Source organism: Psilocybe cubensis, chromosome 4, assembly GCF_017499595.1.
Source record: "Psilocybe cubensis strain MGC-MH-2018 chromosome 4, whole genome shotgun sequence".
Classification (NCBI taxonomy): Eukaryota; Fungi; Basidiomycota; class Agaricomycetes; order Agaricales; family Agrocybaceae; genus Psilocybe; species Psilocybe cubensis.
The window spans coordinates 4,109,756-4,124,836 of record NC_063002.1 but is presented as its reverse complement, the minus strand read 5'-3'; the positions used below and the strand labels follow the sequence as shown (position 1 = coordinate 4,124,836).

The following is a 15,081-nucleotide window of genomic DNA, read 5'->3' as shown; positions in this document are numbered from 1 at the left end:
TCGAGGGCGCGCAGTTCTTCAATGGGTATGGACATCAGGTGAGAGTACACTGGGGGTTGTCAGGACCAGCTCTGCTGGATACGCTCCTGGCAAGTCGGTTGCAGCCGGCGACACTACCGAATTGCTGGGACGTCCTAAAGCTTGTGGGTACCGCCGACCGCTGGAAACAGCCTAGGCACCGGTGGCGACCGGGTATGGTAACAATCCCCAAGATTCAGCGAAAGCTGGAATGGATAATCAGCAGCGAATCCGTAACGGTCACGCCGACGGAAGCGTTCAACGACTAGGTGGTAGTGGGGTCTTCGGATCTTAAGATATAGTCTTGGGAGTGGGGAAACCCACATCTGGTATCTAAACCGCGCCTCGCTGCTTACGAGGACGGCCCGAAGTCCAGAACCGCTTAAAACGCGGGTGACCCGGCCTCCCCTTAGTAAAGGGAGTTAACACAAGGATGGACAAATAGTTCGTCGCCGGAAATGAACCTGTGGCTGTAATGGCTGATGTGGCGCCCCTTGGTAAAGGGCTTAAAGGGTATTAGCCTGCCATGTCCAATGGCATGAGAGTGTCCCTTGGTAAAGGACTTAATAGGCAATAGCCTGCTCTTTTGTCATGAGCGGTATGTAGTGATCGTTTGCCTGTACGGTAGCGCCCATTGCTTGCACTGGTCCACACCCGTAAAAAATCACGAGCCGCTGGCTACTTTCCATTTAACTCCCAGTTTAAACTAGTCGCTCGCACCTCGCTTCGCTCGGTGCTCGCTCCCCCCCTAAACCCAACGACTTTGCTATTATCCATCAGCCACTATGTCATCTCAATACTCTGCTGCTTTCTCTCGTGCCATGTCCCCCACCCTGGACGCACTCACCCAGGCCGTCGTCAACAACACCGTTTTCGGCGTCAACGATGAAGCAGGCCGCCATAACGCTCTGATCGACGAGCTGGCCACTGTGGTCATCAAAAAAATAGCTGAGTGCCGCTCCGTTGACCAAGTCATAGACTGCGTCTTTTTTGACTATCGTGCTGCCCTTAGGGAGTTTCTCCTCAACCTCGCATCGTGGTGCGATAAGAGGGAAACAGTCAAGGCTAGCCTCGAGCGCCTTGAATCTGCCGTTAGCGCAGGCAACACGCCCAATCGCCTTAAGGTGAAGGCACCCGAGTTCCAACTTACGAAGGAATTCGCGGATGCCGGGTCAGCGGAGGCTCTTCGAGTCTCCACTACGTTCTCTACCGCTCGTGACGCCTTCCAAAAGGCAATTAACGACGGCGCCATTCAGGCGAAAAAGGACGAGCTGACTTTTTGGGATGATAAATGCGCACTCAACTCTTGCTACGAAGCTGCTGCCCTCATCGTTAAGGCAACTTACGATGATCGCAAATCCAGCTACAAGCTCCCTGTTTTCTCTACAGATAACAAGGGAGTTCGACGTATAGCAGAGTGGGTAGTGTCTCCGCAAAAGAAAGCCGAATGCAGTGCGCTGCAAACCATACTGCCGGCGATCTTTTCTCACATCAAACAAATTGTCAACATGCGCCACCGCGCTTTGGCAATTAAGATTGAGAAAAAGCGGACGACTGCGGCAACAGCCGATGTCGAGATGGCCGACGCGACCAAACCAGGTCCGTCGATTCAATCCCTTATTGATAAGGGCTTGAATGCACGTCTCAAGAAGCTCAACCTTGGATCTGTGGGCAAGAAGGCAAGTTTTCGTAACCCTTCACCCATAATTCTGGATACTAATTACTACTCTAATTACCCAGACTTTGTCTGGCCAGAATTCGTCCAAGGCTCCTCAACCTCAGGCCAAGAAAGCTGGCCCTTCGAAACCCAAGTCGTCGTCGACGCCTTCGCAACGCAAGCCTCAAACCAAGGCTTCCAACAAGGTCGACAACAAGAAGAAAGGGAAGGGGAGAGCTCCCGTCAAGAACGATCCAAAGGGAAAGGGAAAGGCAAGAGCCTAGATGCGCGGTCTAATGTAGTACCTTTTACGTCGGTGAGACCCGCCTTCCCCAACTCTATTCCTGACGATATACTCACCATGACTAAAACAGACGCAGTTTCTTTCGTACACTTACATACTCCAATATCATTCTTGTTGGCTGGCCAGTATCGTAGTAGTGTACATTGTAGTCCTGGTGTTTCTGTCCCTGTTGATGTAGCAAACGATCTCTCTCTCGGACTTAATTATATGTTTTTCACTCTGCCTTCTAAAAGTCTGATCATGCAAGCATGGAATGATTTCCAACGAAGAATAAGATGGCGTATCTATTTTTTGTTTAAGGAAGGCATGAATAAACCTTTTGATCCAGATTATGGAGTAAGCTCAAAAAAGAAAGAGAAACCTCCTGTATTACCGCAATATATGGAACTTGGCCTTTCGATGGGACGTCGGTACGTGCAACGCACGATCGCAAGTATCCCGGAAGAAGCCCTTACGGAGATGCGAAAGCACGCGTTCTCTCCTAAAAGGGACAAGATCCGTAAGTTTCTTATCGATAACAACTATGTTATTACGATGACAGATAAGAATCTTGGCCTCGCGGTGTCTGAACGCGACTGGATATTAAGGAATGAGCTCAATCTTCTTGAAGATGAACGTAATTACGAAGAGTTAGAATTCGAAGTTGCGCAAGAAGTTATGAAGAGCAAAATGATTCAGATGCAAACGCTCGCACGTACTGTCGAAGATGAACATCTGTTTCTATTTGAACTTGGGTTGTCTCGATTCTTTCTATCGAATGTACCGGAAGACGGATCATCGTTCAAGTATCCTCAATTTCATGGTATACCTAAAATCCACAAGAAACCTACTGGATTTAGGCCCATAATTCCGTGTCACTCTGTAGTATTTAATCCTGCAGCCAAGTTTGTATCAAAAGAGCTTAAGCCGATTATTAAATCGACTCCTTCAATCATACACGGAACGAAGGATCTCTTTACGAGATTAAGCCAATTGCGTATAGACTCCAAAAGACAATGGTATTTTGTCACTGGAGATGTAGTTGCTTTCTATCCCAATATTCCGTTGGACTTGTGCATCGAAATCGTTTGTAGTATGTACGAGGAATGGTTACTCAACGCTTCGGAAGAAAACACTGCATTAGCCCATATTAATCCAAATTCGTTAGAGAATAACTTGGTTAAATTGGGCATCTTTAAACGTGCTATCGAGATTGGCAATACGCAATTGATAACACAACATGGGTCTAGATATTTTAGACAAAAAAATGGCCTCGCAATGGGCGTCGCGGATTCTCCGGACCTTGCTAACCTCTTTGGAGCCCATTTTGAAATAAAGTCAAAAATCTTAGACCACCCAAACGTGGCCTTCTATGGAAGGTACATCGACGATTGTTTCGCAATTGTTTACGCCGAGTCCGAAGCACTTGCACTTAATCTTATTAAAGAAACAATAAAGTTCGATGGTTGTGTTATCGAATGGGCTGTTTCCTCGTCGGGATGTCAATTTCTCGATGCTTTCATATTCAAGGAGTCTGGAAAACTTCATTGGAAGCCTTTTGTCAAGACAGGAAACAACCGAGAACGAGTTCCATGGGTATCACATCATCCTTTGGACGTCAAACGTGGCGTCTACATTGGAGAGTTATCCAGGTTAGCCGTGCTATGTAGTACCAAGGAAATCTACATCGGAGCAATTAGAGACCTTAACGCTCTCTATTTGATGCGCGGTTATCCCGAAAACCTAGTCATATCTTGGTGTAAGAAGAATATACAAGAACGTTGGGAAAAGCGATTCGCTTTACGAGTCGCAGAGCACGACGAATCCATTCTTGTACTTAAAACCAGATTTGATCAGGTATGGAATTGGTTTTCAGCTGCTGAACTTGGAAAAACTGTTACCGAGTACTGGTCGGCATGGTATGAACATGCCGAGAAAGGTTTGTATAGTGCAGACTCGTCCAGACCCCTTATCAAACCAGATCCAAATTACGTTCACGACCTCGATGATGTTCGCCCGGAGCTGTTCACACAGATCCTCGTGGACGGAGAAACTGAGTTCGTACCGGATTTGAGGAAGATAGGACTACTCGGAAGTCGTTGGATAGTATCGCGAAAACGCAATACTAATCTTTTCGACCTTGCAAATGTGTGGAAGAAAACAGTCTTTCGTAAACTGGATGAAGACATCGCTGAAAAAGGTGGTGTTGTTCCCGAAACTCAAAACGTTAATGAAACTTATCATTCTGCTTTAGTTGAAGCTACTGAGCAGATAAGTATCGAAAGTGATAACGAGATAATACTTCATAGACGTTCAATCTCACAAGAGAGGGAACATCCAGAATTTGGCAGAATATCCAAATCTTACAACCGATGAAAAGAATACTAGCGCTTAAGGCGTAAAGCATTAGAAAAAAACCCTAACCGTAAGTATTCCTTGCTATAAAGTAACAAACATCTACTTACAAGCAACACATTGGATTGAATAGCTAAACCTAAACCTAAACCCTAAACCCTAAACCCTAAACCCTAACCTAACCCCAACCCTAAGCTAACTAAGTCTAACCTTAGTAGGAAGTAAGGTAGGCGTGTGAACTTCCGAACGGCATGTGATTGTGAAGGGCCGGATCTAATTTAGTACATGGGAAAAGTTACTTAGTACTTCGGGAAAAGTTCCTTAGTACCGTGGAAACATTTTTGATGGACCGGATCATGAACTGTCCAATTAAGATTCACAACAATCAATCATTCTATTGTTTGATTGTTAGGTAAGGACCCAGGTAAGTTATTTATACTCTAGACATGTGAATATTCCCATGTCGCGGTTACTCGGAGCCACGTAACCAGAGTAATCTATATCCATGTGATTCACATCACAGTCAATAACCCACGATGTCAAAGAACAAAAGTGTTGGATCCACTTTTGACAGGTTACCATGTGCCACATCGACCCGTGACACTCTGTTCATCAGAGACCTGTCTAACTTGACGATAAACATTGACAGATTTGTGATAGTCGGTAAGATACATGACAGCTGCGCAGCATCACTTCACGCGCTGTCATCGGATGTCTAGAACATTCCTTCTAAGAATAGCCACTGAAGAGTCTATAAAGACGAAAGGGCTGGTTGTTGGGATCCCCCAACAGCCCTCTGGCTACTTTCCATTTAACTCCCAGTTTAAACTAGTCGCTCGCACCTCGCTTCGCTCGGTGCTCGCTCCCCCCCTAAACCCTAAACCCTAAACCCTAAACCCTAAACCCTAAACCCTAAACCCTAAACCCTAAACCCTAAACCCTAAACCCTAAACCCTAAACCCTAAGCCCAACAGCCCTCTGGCCTTCTTTCTATTTCAAACTCACAGTTTAAACTAGTCGCTCGCACCTCGCTTCGCTCGGTGCTCGCTCCCCCCCTAAACCCTAAACCTAAACCCTAAACCCTAAACCCTAAGCCCTAACCTAACCCCAACCCTAAGCTAACTAAGTCTAACCTTAGTAGGAAGTAAGGTAGGCGTGTGAACTTCCGAAAGGCATGTGATTGTGAAGGGCCGGATCTAATTTAGTACATGGGAAAAGTTACTTAGTACCTCGGGAAAAGTTCCTTAGTACCGTGGAAACATTTTTGATGGACCGGATCATGAACTGTCCAATTAAGATTCACAACAATCAATCAATTGATTGTTAGGTAAGGACCCAGGTAAGCTATTTATACTCTTGACATGAGAATATTCCCATGTCACGGTTACTCGGAGCCACGTAACCAGAGTATTTTATATCCATGTGATTCACATCACAGTCAATAACCCACGATGTCAAAGAACAAAAGTGTTGGATCCACTTTTGACAGGTTACCATGTGCCACATCGACCCGTGACACTCTGTTCATCAGAGATCTATCTAACTTGACAATAAACATTGACAGATTTGTGATAGTCGGTAAGATACATGACAGCTGCGCAGCATCACTTCACGCGCTGTCATCGGATGTTCCAGAACATTCCTTCTAAGAATAGCCACTGAAGAGTCTATAAAGACGAAAGGGCTGGCTGCTGATAACAATCAACAGCTCTCTGGCTTCTTTCCATTTTAACTCCCAGTTTAAACTAGTCGCTCGCACCTCGCTTCGCTCGGTGCTCGCTCCCCCCCTAAACCCTAAACCCTAAAACCCTAAACCCTAAACCCTAAACCCTAAACCCTAAACCCTAAACCCTAAACCCTAAAAATCCTCGTGGACGGAGAAACCGAGTTCGTACCGGATTTGAGGAAGATAGGACTACTCGGAAGTCGTTGGATAGTATCGCGAAAGCGCAATACTAATCTTTTCGACCTTGCAAATGTGTGGAAGAAAACAGTCTTTCGTAAACTGGATGAAGACATCGCTGAAAAAGGTGGTGTTGTTCCCGAAACTCAAAACGTTAATGAAACTTATCATTCTGCTTTAGTTGAAGCTGCTGAGCAGATAAGTATCGAAAGTGATAACGAGATAATACTTCATAGACGTTCAATCTCACAAGAGAGGGAACATCCAGAATTCGGCAGAATATCCAAATCTTACAACCGATGAAAAGAATACTAGCGCTTAAGGCGTAAAGCATTAGAAAAAAACCCTAACCGTAAGTATTCCTTGCTATAAAGTAACAAACATCTACTTACAAGCAACACATTGGATTGAATAGCTAAACCTAAACCTAAACCCTAAACCCTAAACCCTAAGCCCTAACCTAACCCCAACCCTAAGCTAACTAAGTCTAACCTTAGTAGGAAGTAAGGTAGGCGTGTGAACTTCCGAAAGGCATGTGATTGTGAAGGGCCGGATCTAATTTAGTACATGGGAAAAGTTACTTAGTACCTCGGGAAAAGTTCCTTAGTACCGTGGAAACATTTTTGATGGACCGGATCATGAACTGTCCAATTAAGATTCACAACAATCAATCAATTGATTGTTAGGTAAGGACCCAGGTAAGCTATTTATACTCTTGACATGAGAATATTCCCATGTCACGGTTACTCGGAGCCACGTAACCAGAGTATTTTATATCCATGTGATTCACATCACAGTCAATAACCCACGATGTCAAAGAACAAAAGTGTTGGATCCACTTTTGACAGGTTACCATGTGCCACATCGACCCGTGACACTCTGTTCATCAGAGATCTGTCTAACTTGACAATAAACATTGACAGATTTGTGATAGTCGGTAAAATACATGACAGCTGCGCAGCATCACTTCACGCACTGTCATCGGATGTTCCAGAACATTCCTTCTAAGAATAGCCACTGAAGAGTCTATAAAGACGAAAGGGCTGGCTGCTGATAACAATCAACAGCCCTCTGGCCTTCTTTCCATTTAACTCACAGTTTAAACAAGTCGCTCGCACCTCGCTTCGCTCGGTGCTCGCTCCCCCCCTAAACCCTAAACCCTAAACCCTAAACCCTAAACCCTAAACCCTAACCTAACCCCAACCCTAAGCTAACTAAGTCTAACCTTAGTAGGAAGTAAGGTAGGCGTGTGAACTTCCGAAAGGCATGTGATTGTGAAGGGCCGGATCTAATTTAGTACATGGGAAAAGTTACTTAGTACCTCGGGAAAAGTTCCTTAGTACCGTGGAAACATTTTTGATGGACCGGATCATGAACTGTCCAATTAAGATTCACAACAATCAATCAATTGATTGTTAGGTAAGGACCCAGGTAAGCTATTTATACTCTTGACATGAGAATATTCCCATGTCACGGTTACTCGGAGCCACGTAACCAGAGTATTTTATATCCATGTGATTCACATCACAGTCAATAACCCACGATGTCAAAGAACAAAAGTGTTGGATCCACTTTTGACAGGTTACCATGTGCCACATCGACCCGTGACACTCTGTTCATCAGAGATCTGTCTAACTTGACAATAAACATTGACAGATTTGTGATAGTCGGTAAGATACATGACAGCTGCGCAGCATCACTTCACGCGCTGTCATCGGATGTTCCAGAACATTCCTTCTAAGAATAGCCACTGAAGAGTCTATAAAGACGAAAGGGCTGGCTGCTGATAACAATCAACAGCCCTCTGGCCTTCTTTCTATTTCAAACTCACAGTTTAAACTAGTCGCTCGCACCTCGCTTCGCTCGGTGCTCGCTCCCCCCCTAAACCCTAAACCCTAAAACCCTAAACCCTAACCTCCCGAGTTCCAACTCACGAAGGAATTCGCGGATGCCGGGTCAGCGGAGGCTCTTCGAGTCTCTACTACGTTCTCCACCGCTCGTGACGTCTTCCAAAAGGCGATTAACGACGGCGCCATTCAGGCGAAAAAGGACGAACTGGCCTTTTGGGAGGATAAATGCGCACTCGCTTCTTGCTATGAAGCTGCTGCGGTCATCGTTAAGACAACTTACGAAGACCGCAAGTCCAGCTATAAGCTCCCCGTTTTCTCTACAGACAACAAGGGAGTTCGTCGCATAGCAGAGTGGGTAACGTCGCCGCAAAAGAAAGCCGAGTGCAGTGCGCTGCAAACTATACTGCCGGCTATCTTTTCTCATATCAAACAAATTGTCAAATTGCGCCACCGCGCTTTGGCAATTAAGATTGAGAAAAAGCGGTCGACCGCGGCTACAGCCGATGTCGAGATGGCCGACGCGACCAAACCAGGTCCGTCGATTCAATCCCTTATTGATAAGGGCTTGAATGCACGTCTTAAGAAGCTCAACCTTGGATATGTGGGCAAGAAGGCAGGTTTTCGTAACCCTTCACCCATAACTTTGGATACTAATTATTATTCTAATTACCCAGACTTCGTCTGGCCAGAGTTCGTCCAAGGCTCCTCAACCTCAGGCCAAGAAAACTGGCCCTTCGAAACCCAAGTCGTCGTCGACGCCTTCGCAACGCAAGCCTCAAACCAAGGCTTCCAACAAGGTCGACAACAAGAAGAAAGGGAAGGGGAGAGCTCCCGTCAAGAACAACAATCCAAAGGGAAAGGGAAAGGCAAGAGCCTAAACGCGCGGTCTAATGTAGTACCTTTTACGTCGGTAAGACCCGCTTTCCCCAACTCTATTCCTGACGATATACTCACCATGACTAAAACAGACGCAGTTTCATTTGTACACCTCAATACCCCAATTTCTTTCTTATTGGCTGGCCAGTATAGATCTAGTGTACATTGTAGTCCTGGTGTTGTAGTTCCGGTTGATGTAGCAAACGACTTATCTCTCGGTTTAAATTATATGTTTTTCACACTGCCTTCTCAAAGTCTGATCATGCAAGCATGGAATGATTTTCAACGAAGAATAAGATGGCGTATCTATTTTTTGTTTAAAGAAGGCATGAATAAACCTTTTGATCCAGATTATGGAGTAAGTTCTAAGAAAAAAGAAAAACCTCCTGTATTACCGCAATATATGGAACTTGGCCTTTCGATGGGACGTCGGTACGTGCAACGCACGATCGCAAGTATCCCGGAAGAAGCCCTCACGGAGATGCGAAAGCACGCGTTCTCTCCTAAAAGGGACAAGATCCGTAAGTTTCTTATCGATAACAACTATGTTATTACGATGACAGATAAGAATCTTGGCCTCGCGGTGTCTGAACGCGACTGGATAATAAGGAATGAGCTCAATCTTCTTGAAGATGAACGCAACTACGAAGAGTTAGAATTCGAAGTTGCTCAAGAAGTTATGAAGAGCAAAATGATTCAGATGCAAACGCTCGCACGTACTGTCGAAGATGAACATCTGTTTCTATTTGAACTTGGGTTGTCTCGATTTTTTCTATCAAATGTACCGGAAGACGGATCATCGTTCAAGTATCCTCAATTTCATGGTATACCTAAAATCCACAAAAAACCTACTGGATTTAGGCCCATAATTCCGTGTCACTCTGTAGTATTTAATCCTGCAGCCAAGTTTGTATCAAAAGAGCTTAAGCCGATTATTAAATCGACTCCTTCAATCATTCACGGAACGAAGGATCTCTTTACGAGATTAAGCCAATTGCGTATAGACCCCAAACGACAATGGTATTTTGTCACCGGGGATGTAGTTGCTTTCTATCCCAATATTCCGTTGGACTTGTGCATCGAAATCGTTTGTAATATGTACGAGGAATGGTTACTCAACGCTTCGGAAGAAAACACTGCATTAGCCCATATTAATCCAAATTCGTTAGAGAATAACTTGGTTAAATTGGGCATCTTTAAACGTGCTATCGAGATTGGCAATACGCAATTGATAACACAACATGGGTCTAGATATTTTAGACAAAAAAATGGCCTCGCAATGGGCGTCGCGGATTCTCCGGACCTTGCTAACCTCTTTGGAGCCCATTTTGAAATAAAGTCAAAAATCTTAGACCACCCAAACGTGGCCTTCTATGGAAGGTACATCGACGATTGTTTCGCAATTGTTTACGCCGAGTCCGAAGCACTTGCACTTAATCTTATTAAAGAAACAATAAAGTTCGATGGTTGTGTTATCGAATGGGCTGTTTCCTCGTCGGGATGTCAATTTCTCGATGCTTTCATATTCAAGGAGTCTGGAAAACTTCATTGGAAGCCATTTGTCAAGACAGGAAACAACCGAGAACGAGTTCCATGGGTATCACATCATCCTTTGGACGTCAAACGTGGCGTCTACATTGGAGAGTTATCCAGGTTAGCCGTACTATGTAGTACCAAGGAAATCTACATCGGAGCAATTAGAGACCTTAACGCTCTCTATTTGATGCGCGGTTATCCCGAAAACCTAGTCATGTCTTGGTGTAAGAAGAATATACAAGAACGTTGGGAAAAGCGATTCGCTTTACGAGTCGCAGAGCACGACGAATCCATTCTTGTACTTAAAACCAGATTTGATCAGGTATGGAATTGGTTTTCAGCTGCTGAACTTGGAAAGACTGTTACCGAGTACTGGTCGGCATGGTATGAACATGCCGAGAAAGGTCTGTATAGTGCAGACTCGTCCAGACCCCTTATCAAACCAGATCCAAATTACGTTCACGACCTCGATGATGTTCGCCCGGAGCTGTTCACACAGATCCTCGTGGACGGAGAAACTGAGTTCGTACCGGATTTGAGGAAGATAGGACTACTCGGAAGTCGTTGGATAGTATCGCGAAAGCGCAATACTAATCTTTTCGACCTTGCAAATGTGTGGAAGAAAACAGTCTTTCGTAAACTGGATGAAAACATCGCTGAAAAAGGTGGTGTTGTTCCCGAAACTCAAAACGTTAATGAAACTTATCATTCTGCTCTAGTTGAAGCTGCTGAACAGATAAGTATCGAAAGTGATAACGAGATAATACTTCATAGACGTTCAACCTCACAAGAGAGGGAACATCCAGAATTCGGCAGAATATCCAAATCTTACAACCGATGAAAAGAATACTAGCGCGTAAGGCGTAAAGCATTAGAAAAAAACCCTAACCGTAAGTATTCCTTGCTATAAAGTAACAAACATCTACTTACAAGCAACACTTTGGATTAAATAGCTAAACCTAAACCCTAAACCCTAAACCCTAAACCCTAACCTAACCCCAACCCTAAGCTAACTAAGTCTAACCTTAGTAGGAAGTAAGGTAGGCGTGTGAACTTCCGAACGGCATGTGATTGTGAAGGGCCGGATCTAATTTAGTACATGGGAAAAGTTACTTAGTACTTCGGGAAAAGTTCCTTAGTACCGTGGAAACATTTTTGATGGACCAGATCATGAACTGTCCAATTAAGATTCACAACAATCAATCAGTCTATTGTTTGATTGTTAGGTAAGGACCCAGGTAAGCTATTTATACTCTAGACATGTGAATATTCCCATGTCGCGGTTACTCGGAGCCACGTAACCAGAGTAATCTATATCCATGTGATTCACATCACAGTCAATAACCCACGATGTCAAAGAACAAAAGTGTTGGATCCACTTTTGACAGGTTACCATGTGCCACATCGACCCGTGGCACTCTGTTCATCAGAGACCTGTCTAACTTGACAATAAACATTGACAGATTTGTGATAGTCGGTAAGATACATGACAGCTGCGCAGCATCACTTCACGCGCTGTCATCGGATGTCTAGAACATTCCTTCTAAGAATAGCCACTGAAGAGTCTATAAAGACGAAAGGGCTGGTTGTTGGGATCCCCCAACAGCCCTCTGGCTTCTTTCCATTTTAACTCCCAGTTTAAACTAGTCGCTCGCACCTCGCTTCGCTCGGTGCTCGCTCCCCCCCTAAACCCTAAGCCCTAACCTAACCCCAACCCTAAGCTAACTAAGTCTAACCTTAGTAGGAAGTAAGGTAGGCGTGTGAACTTCCGAACGGCATGTGATTGTGAAGGGCCGGATCTAATTTAGTACATGGGAAAAGTTACTTAGTACTTCGGGAAAAGTTCCTTAGTACCGTGGAAACATTTTTGATGGACCGGATCATGAACTGTCCAATTAAGATTCACAACAATCAATCAATTGATTGTTAGGTAAGGACCCAGGTAAGCTATTTATACTCTTGACATGTGAATATTCCCATGTCGCGGTTACTCGGAGCCACGTAACCAGAGTAATCTATATCCATGTGATTCACATCACAGTCAATAACCCACGATGTCAAAGAACAAAAGTGTTGGATCCACTTTTGACAGGTTACCATGTGCCACATTGACCCGTGACACTCTGTTCATCAGAGACCTGTCTAACTTGACAATAAACATTGACAGATTTGTGATAGTCGGTAAGATACATGACAGCTGCACAGCATCACTTCACGCGCTGTCATCGGATGTCTAGAACATTCCTTCTAAGAATAGCCACTGAAGAGTCTATAAAGACGAAAGGGCTGGTTGTTGGTACCCCCCAACAGCCCTCAAGTACTCGTCCTCTCCCAAACTCCTGCCGCTTGTGCCTTCCCAACTCATCCGGGAGCCCTTTCGTCACTGATCTTGCCCTTGACTCGGGGACGTTTCATCGACATGTTGGCTGCCTCACGGCAAGCGGGGCCCTTTTTCTTTCACTCGCTCACGCCTTCTATGTTGGGTTACGGAGGTCATACAAACTCGTTTTAGTCTAGCTGCGGGGATATCCAGCTATGATGACTTTGTAATTCGAGGGCGCGCAGTTCTTCAATGGGTATGGACATCAGGTGAGAGTACACTGGGGGTTGTCAGGACCAGCTCTGCTGGATACGCTCCTGGCAAGTCGGTTGCAGCCGGCGACACTACCGAATTGCTGGGACGTCCTAAAGCTTGTGGGTACCGCCGACCGCTGGAAACAGCCTAGGCACCGGTGGCGACCGGGTATGGTAACAATCCCCAAGATTCAGCGAAAGCTGGAATGGATAATCAGCAGCGAATCCGTAACGGTCACGCCGACGGAAGCGTTCAACGACTAGGTGGTAGTGGGGTCTTCGGATCTTAAGATATAGTCTTGGGAGTGGGGAAACCCACATCTGGTATCTAAACCGCGCCTCGCTGCTTACGAGGACGGCCCGAAGTCCAGAACCGCTTAAAACGCGGGTGACCCGGCCTCCCCTTAGTAAAGGGAGTTAACACAAGGATGGACAAATAGTTCGTCGCCGGAAATGAACCTGTGGCTGTAATGGCTGATGTGGCGCCCCTTGGTAAAGGGCTTAAAGGGTATTAGCCTGCCATGTCCAATGGCATGAGAGTGTCCCTTGGTAAAGGACTTAATAGGCAATAGCCTGCTCTTTTGTCATGAGCGGTATGTAGTGATCGTTTGCCTGTACGGTAGCGCCCATTGCTTGCACTGGTCCACGCCCGTAAAAAATCACGAGCCGCTGGCCTTCTTTCCATTTAACTCACAGTTTAAACAAGTCGCTCGCACCTCGCTTCGCTCGGTGCTCGCTCCCCCCCTAAACCCAACGACTTTGCTATTACCCAACAGCTACTATGTCTTCCACTTACTCTGCTGCCTTCTCTCGTGCCATGTCCCCCACCCTGGACGCACTCACCCAGGCTGTCGTCAACAACACAGTTTTTGGCGTCAACGACGAAGCTGGCCGCCACAACGCCCTCATCGACGAGTTGGCCACTGTCGTCATCAAGAAAATAGCTGAGTGCCGCTCCATTGACCAGATTGTAGACTGCGTCTTTTTTGACTATCGTGCTGCCCTTAGGGAGTTTCTCCTCAACCTCGCATCGTGGTGCGATAAGAGGGAAACAGTCAAGGCTAGCCTCGAGCGCCTTGAACTTGCCGTTAGCGCAGGCAACACCCCCAATCGCCTTCGGGTGAAGGCTCCCGAGTTCCAACTTACGAAGGAATTCGCGGATGCCGGGTCAGCGGAAGCTCTTCGAGTTTCCTCTACGTTCTCCACCGCTCGTGATGTCTTCCAAAAGGCAATCAACGACGGCGCCATTCAGGCGAAAAAGGACGAACTGGCCTTTTGGGATGATAAATGCGCACTCAATAACTGTTATGAAGCTGCTGCCCTCATCGTTAAGACAACTTACGATGATCGCAAATCCAGCTATAAGCTCCCCGTTTTCTCTACAGACAACAAGGGAGTTCGTCGAATAACAGATTGGGTAGTGTCACCGCAGAAGAAGGCTGAATGCAGCGCATTGCAAACCATTTTGCCAGCCATCTTCTCTCACATCAAACAGATTGTCAACTTGCGCCACCGCGCTTTGGCAATCAAGATTGAGAAAAAGCGGTCGACTGCGGCAACAGCCGATGTCGAGATGGCCGATGCGACCAAACCAGGTCCATCGATTCAATCCCTTATTGATAAGGGCTTGAATGCACGTCTCAAGAAGCTCAACCTTGGATCTGTGGGCAAGAAGGCAAGTTCTCGTAACCCTTCACCCATAATTCTGGATACTAATTACTATTCTAATTACCCAGACTTTGTCTGGCCAGAATTCGTCCAAGGCTCCTCAACCTCAGGCCAAGAAAGCTGGCCCTTCGAAATTCAAACCCTCGTCGACGCCTTCGCAGAAGAAGCCCCAAACCAAGGCTTCCAACAAGGTCGACAACAAGAAGAAAGGGAAGGGGAGAGCTCCCGTCAAGAACGATCCAAAGGGAAAGGGAAAGGCAAGAGCCTAGACATGCGGTCTAATGTAGTACCTTTTACGTCGGTAAGACCCGCCTTCCCCAACTCTATTCCTGACGATATACTCACCATGACTAAAACAGAC

General features: G+C 45.8%; 4 protein-coding genes across 4 annotated transcripts; all 4 read left to right on the top strand.

The window, feature by feature from the left end:
* Positions 1–803: 803 nt before the first annotated feature.
* Positions 804–1,959, top strand: JR316_0005490 (uncharacterized protein; the record flags this gene model as incomplete). The annotated part of the gene is made up of 2 exons (XM_047891248.1): positions 804–1,685; positions 1,759–1,959. The coding sequence occupies 2 exons, from the start codon at positions 804–806 to the stop codon at positions 1,957–1,959; spliced, it is 1,083 nt and encodes a 360-aa protein (XP_047751009.1).
* Positions 1,960–2,360: 401 nt separating this feature from the next.
* Positions 2,361–4,334, top strand: JR316_0005489 (uncharacterized protein; the record flags this gene model as incomplete). Its single annotated transcript, XM_047891247.1, has 2 exons — positions 2,361–2,478; positions 2,521–4,334. The coding sequence occupies 2 exons, from the start codon at positions 2,361–2,363 to the stop codon at positions 4,332–4,334; spliced, it is 1,932 nt and encodes a 643-aa protein (XP_047751008.1).
* A 3,425-nt stretch (positions 4,335–7,759) lies between these two features.
* On the top strand, positions 7,760–8,944 carry JR316_0005488 (uncharacterized protein; the record flags this gene model as incomplete). Its single annotated transcript, XM_047891246.1, has 4 exons — positions 7,760–7,886; positions 7,964–8,082; positions 8,140–8,667; positions 8,741–8,944. 4 exons carry the CDS (start codon positions 7,760–7,762, stop codon positions 8,942–8,944), a joined length of 978 nt encoding a protein of 325 aa, XP_047751007.1.
* Positions 8,945–13,833: 4,889 nt separating this feature from the next.
* Positions 13,834–14,989, top strand: JR316_0005487 (uncharacterized protein; the record flags this gene model as incomplete). The annotated part of the gene is made up of 2 exons (XM_047891245.1): positions 13,834–14,715; positions 14,789–14,989. The coding sequence occupies 2 exons, from the start codon at positions 13,834–13,836 to the stop codon at positions 14,987–14,989; spliced, it is 1,083 nt and encodes a 360-aa protein (XP_047751006.1).
* Positions 14,990–15,081: the final 92 nt, after the last annotated feature.